Source organism: Musca vetustissima, unplaced genomic scaffold (genome assembly GCF_032173495.1).
Source record: "Musca vetustissima isolate MV318-11 ecotype Yass unplaced genomic scaffold, APGP_CSIRO_Mvet_v1 utg8193, whole genome shotgun sequence".
Taxonomy (NCBI): Eukaryota; Metazoa; Arthropoda; class Insecta; order Diptera; family Muscidae; genus Musca; species Musca vetustissima.
In genome coordinates, this window is record NW_026882893.1 from 54084 (window position 1) to 58547 (window position 4464).

General features: G+C 33.0%; 1 protein-coding gene across 5 annotated transcripts; it reads left to right on the forward strand.

Moving 5' to 3' along the window:
* Positions 1 to 448: 448 nt before the first annotated feature.
* LOC133329596 (uncharacterized) lies at positions 449 to 3518 on the forward strand. Of its 5 annotated transcripts, XM_061538068.1 has the most exons (5): positions 449 to 723; positions 2601 to 2713; positions 2780 to 2982; positions 3043 to 3193; positions 3253 to 3518. In XM_061538068.1, the coding sequence occupies exons 2-5, from the start codon at positions 2656 to 2658 to the stop codon at positions 3399 to 3401; spliced, it is 561 nt and encodes a 186-aa protein (XP_061394052.1). In that variant the 5' UTR covers positions 449 to 723; positions 2601 to 2655; the 3' UTR covers positions 3402 to 3518. The 5 variants fall into 5 exon arrangements, 2 of the variants coding, with proteins under 2 accessions (XP_061394052.1, XP_061394051.1); XM_061538067.1 differs by having other exon boundaries at positions 449 to 2713; XR_009754317.1 differs by having other exon boundaries at positions 449 to 3193.
* The last annotated feature ends 946 nt before the right edge of the window (positions 3519 to 4464 follow it).

Genomic DNA, 4464 nt, shown 5'->3' on the forward strand with positions numbered 1-4464 from the left:
TGTGAAGATGTAAAATTTATTTAAGTTTATTCGAGGTTTTACCATGTACCACTCTCTCCCCATCTTTGTTTTGGCAAGGGCAACCAGATTTTATTACTTTCAAAGTGGTTTTGGGTTACGAAAATGAAACCTCAAAAGAAAAAAAGAAAACAACAACCATAGCAACAACACAATTTACAAACAGAATAACAACTGAGAGAGATGTCGTCATGTTGACTACAAACACACCACACACATACATACACACTTTCAAATACATTGACAAATTTACTCTGTTAGACGAAATTTGCGGTTTTATGACTGAGTTGCAGTCCCGACGACATCTAATCAAAGGATTTATTTATTTAACAGTCATCCGTTGGTCAACAACGGCTGTGACCGAACTACACGCTGTCCACTTCATGTCTATAATTGTGTCCAACTAAGTGCTGAACTTCGAAGCATCCCTGCTGCGAGCAAAGATCCATGTGTATCTTATATTACCACTTTATTTCTACAGACAATTGTACTAGTTCAAATTTCAACAATTTACGAGTAGAGTTTGGTTTGGGACACTGATTGTAGTGTATTTCTACTGACAATGTCGACAGTTGGCTTTTCTTTTATTGTCATTAAAACATATTGAATATATACACATTTTTATGTAATTTTTTTGTAGATCGCATCGAAACAACGCGTTTTTATCGGCAATTAATTTGTTTTGTGTGTTTTATTGTTAAAAAGGTGATTATTTATTAAATATATAAACAAAATGAGTAAAAGAAATTATAAAAGATTAATTAAAAAACAAAAAATATTGTATAAAAACAGAAGTTTGCAATGTGAACAAGAAAATAGTGAAAGTGAATTTGTGTCAAACGGTGGAGATTTTATAAATGATTTCGTGGAAAATGGAATGGAAGATTTTGCAGTTCCGAAATTAATGTTGCGGGACAAACTTAAAAAGTGGTGCATGGAAACGAATCCTTCAAAGAAATGTTTGGAAAGTCTTTTATCAATATTAAAGGAAGAAGGTCTAGATGTTCCGCTCACTAGAGAGACTTTGGTGGGCAGAGCAAAAAATATGTTAACGAGAAATGTTGCCCCTGGAATTTATTGTCATATTGGCATAGAAACACAACTACGAAAAGTTGGTCACATTTTGGAAAAGTATGAGGAAGTCGAACTAGATATAAATATCGATGGAATTCCACTGTTCAAAAGCTCTCGTGTGCAATTGTGGCCAATCCTTTGCAGAATCGTTAATATTCAGGAGAAAACAAAACCGTTTGTTGTTGGATTATACTTGGGAAACACCAAGCCGGGTAGTGTGAATGTGTATTTGAAAGACTTCATTGATGAAGTGATTCTACTAAAAGGTCAGTTTATCATACAACAAAAACATTTAAAATTGAAGTTTCGTTGCTTAATATGTGACGCACCAGCAAAAGCTTTCGTTTGTGGAGTTCCTGGACATACATCAACACATGGCTGCACCAAGTGTACTCAAATTGCGAAGAAGGTAAACAATGTCTTGACTTATAGTAGCGAGAGTGGTTCCCTAATCTCCGATGAGGACTTTGCTGTGCGAAAGTATCCATGCCACCATTCCCAAATGTTCAAAGAAGAAAAAACTCCTCTCGAAGAAATTGGATTTGGTATGATAAATCAGACTCCTTTAGATAGCATGCATCTCATTGACCTCGGAGTCACCAAAAAAATGCTAACCAGAATAATGCATAATAAAACTGAAAAGAAAACCTCAAAACAAAATATTTCAAAAATATCTTCTGAATTGGTGAAATTTAAAAAATACATTCCAAGGGAATTCCCAAGAAAACCCAGGCCTTTAGATGATCTTTGTCATTGGAAAGCGACTGAATTTCACCAGTTCCTTGCTTATACAGGAATTATTGCTCTTTATAATAATGTACACGAAGATATTTATTATGAATTTTTAACTTTACATTGTGCTTATCGACTTCTTAACAATGCACGACATATGGATCAAAATATTGTTCAAGCTAATAATTTGCTTCAATTATTTGTCGAGAACTTCTCAACTGTATTTGGTTCGAACAGCATTTCTTTTAACGTTCATAATCTGCTTCATTTGGCTTCTTGCGCAGAAAAGTATGGTCCCCTTATTTCGTTTTCTGCATATGCATTTGAAAATAAACTGCAAACACTGAAAAAACATGTTCGAAAACCATCACATATCTTTCAACAAATTATTCAAAAGGAAAAAAATTGCATGATTGTCAACACTATTCAGGATGGGTTAAAATATGAAAAAGGTGTTATCGTTGGAGCTTTTGTAAATGATTGCTACATATCCTGCAAAGAACCAGATAATATTTGCGCGGTGAATTCATGCATTCCAATAAAAATTGATAATATAAAGAAAAAGGGCGAAATATATATTGAAGGCAGTCGAATTTTGGCATTAGAAAGTTTCTACGAAGAACCGGTGAATTCTTGTGAGATTGGTATTTTCAAAACGAATCTGACTCTAGGGGAAAAAGAGACATTTTGTATTAAAGACATTCAGTTCAAATTTGTATGCTTGCCAATTGATTCTGATTTTGTAATCGTGCCCATTTTACATTCCTGCTTTCCAGAGAAATATCAAGCACAAATTTTTACCTCCTAAGTACACAACTCCCGCACATAAACATGTCGAACGAAAATGCCAACCCTTCCAAAGGAAAAATGAAATATTTTGCTCCACAAGGTAATCTCCAAAGATTATCACTAAATTTTTAACAGTATAACAAAATTGAGTTCATATTTTTGATAGCTAATGCAAAATGTTCTTCCTGCCAAGAAAATGCCAGAAAACTAGACACGATTATTGATATTTTGGCGGAGCATAAAGTTTTACTGGATCGTGTTATTTCTCAGAACGCATTTGTGGACAATATTATGACAATTTTTCCAATTGAATCGGAAGAAAAACTTCGAGAATTTGATCGAATTCTCGCAACACAAGCAGATCTATATGTACGTATCTGCGTTTTGGGAATAACAAATTCATAACTAAAACAATTTTTACAATTGCAGACTCGACAAATGAAAAATCTCATTGCAGGTAACGCTGAACGTAATTTGCATAAAGTATTTGGAAGAAATATTATTATGGATTTTAATGTTGACGGAACTTTCGGGAAAAAAGGTCTACGAGATTTTGGTAATGTACTTGCCGCCATAATAGGTAAAACGTGTTTGTTTTTGTTTCAAATAAGTAATGCTAAAATATAGTTTATAAAACAGAAGTTATATCAACATTTAATAAATTACCTGACAAGACTTTACGAGCAGCGTTCCAACGCCAAAAGAAAAAGTATTTTAAGATCAACAAACGAAGCAGGCGCACCGAAGAAAAGGAACAAGATGAAAATGATGAAGAACCACAAATTTAACTGAATGTTTTTATGTTATACTATATAATTTTAAAATCCTAGTTCTAACACTATTCAGTTTTATTAAAAATAAGACAAGGTTTGGCCAGCCTTGAAAAAAGTGAGCTATATATGTAATCCATTTCTTAATTTATTACCTTGCCTAAAATTCGCAGACTGTTTTAGATTAATTAAATATATTGTGTGTAGATTGAACTGTGCTTTACTTTTGTTTTTGTTACTTAATAACTGCGTTAAAAATGTAACGTTGTTAAATACTTATTCTATTACAAGCATTTTCCTAAAAATCTCAAATGACTATTTGGTTCGAATGCCTCCATATGATCTCGAAAGGACTAATGGTCTTCTAGTGTTTATTTGGTTCAAATGTCTACATATAGCAATAAAATCAGGATTACCCAATAAAATGCAGTGATTATTTGGTCTACATATCAGTGATTACGTCACCATATAAACTTAAAAGATCTAATCTTTTTCTAGTGATTATTTGGTTCAAATGTCTACAGCTCAGGATACCCATATAGCTCAGGATACCCAATAAAATGCAGTGATTATTTGGTTCAAACGTCACCATATAAACTTAAAAGATCTAATCTTTTTCTAGTGATTATTTGGTTCAAATGTCTACATATAGCTCAGGAAACCCAATATAATGTAGTGATTATTTGGTATACACGTCATCACATAATCTCAAAAGATATAATCTTTTTCTAGTGACTATTTGGTTCAAATGTCACCATATAGTCCCAAAAGAACTACTTAGTCAATATAGTCAAGGTCTACTGGTACTTCTCCTATGACAAGCCTATGTTAAATGTCCATAGGAAATTACATTGGTTGTGGTATACTTTTTCACTAGTACTAGCGACAATGTCACCAGTAAAACACTACAATTCCAAAATAATATTATAGTCGTGTAATATACCTAATACTATTACCCTTATGGTCCTGATCGGTCTTTATTTCGTAGTTAATAGTCCTTATCTCTGAGATAATTATCCTGAATGATTTTTTTCTCTAAGATAATGATTCTGGCTGGTCCTTATCTGTGAGATAATGGTCC

What these genes read in the sequence shown, in the direction of transcription:
- LOC133329596 (XM_061538067.1), top strand. Translation starts at nt 2,656, where the DNA reads ATGTCGAACGAAAATGCCAACCCTTCCAAAGGAAAAATGAAATATTTT. An exon ending in GAAATATTTTGCTCCACAAG is followed by an intron (nt 2,714 to 2,779) that starts GTAATCTCCAAA and finishes TATTTTTGATAG; the next exon opens with CTAATGCAAAATGTTCTTCC. An exon ending in CAACACAAGCAGATCTATAT is followed by an intron (nt 2,983 to 3,042) that starts GTACGTATCTGC and finishes TTACAATTGCAG; the next exon opens with ACTCGACAAATGAAAAATCT.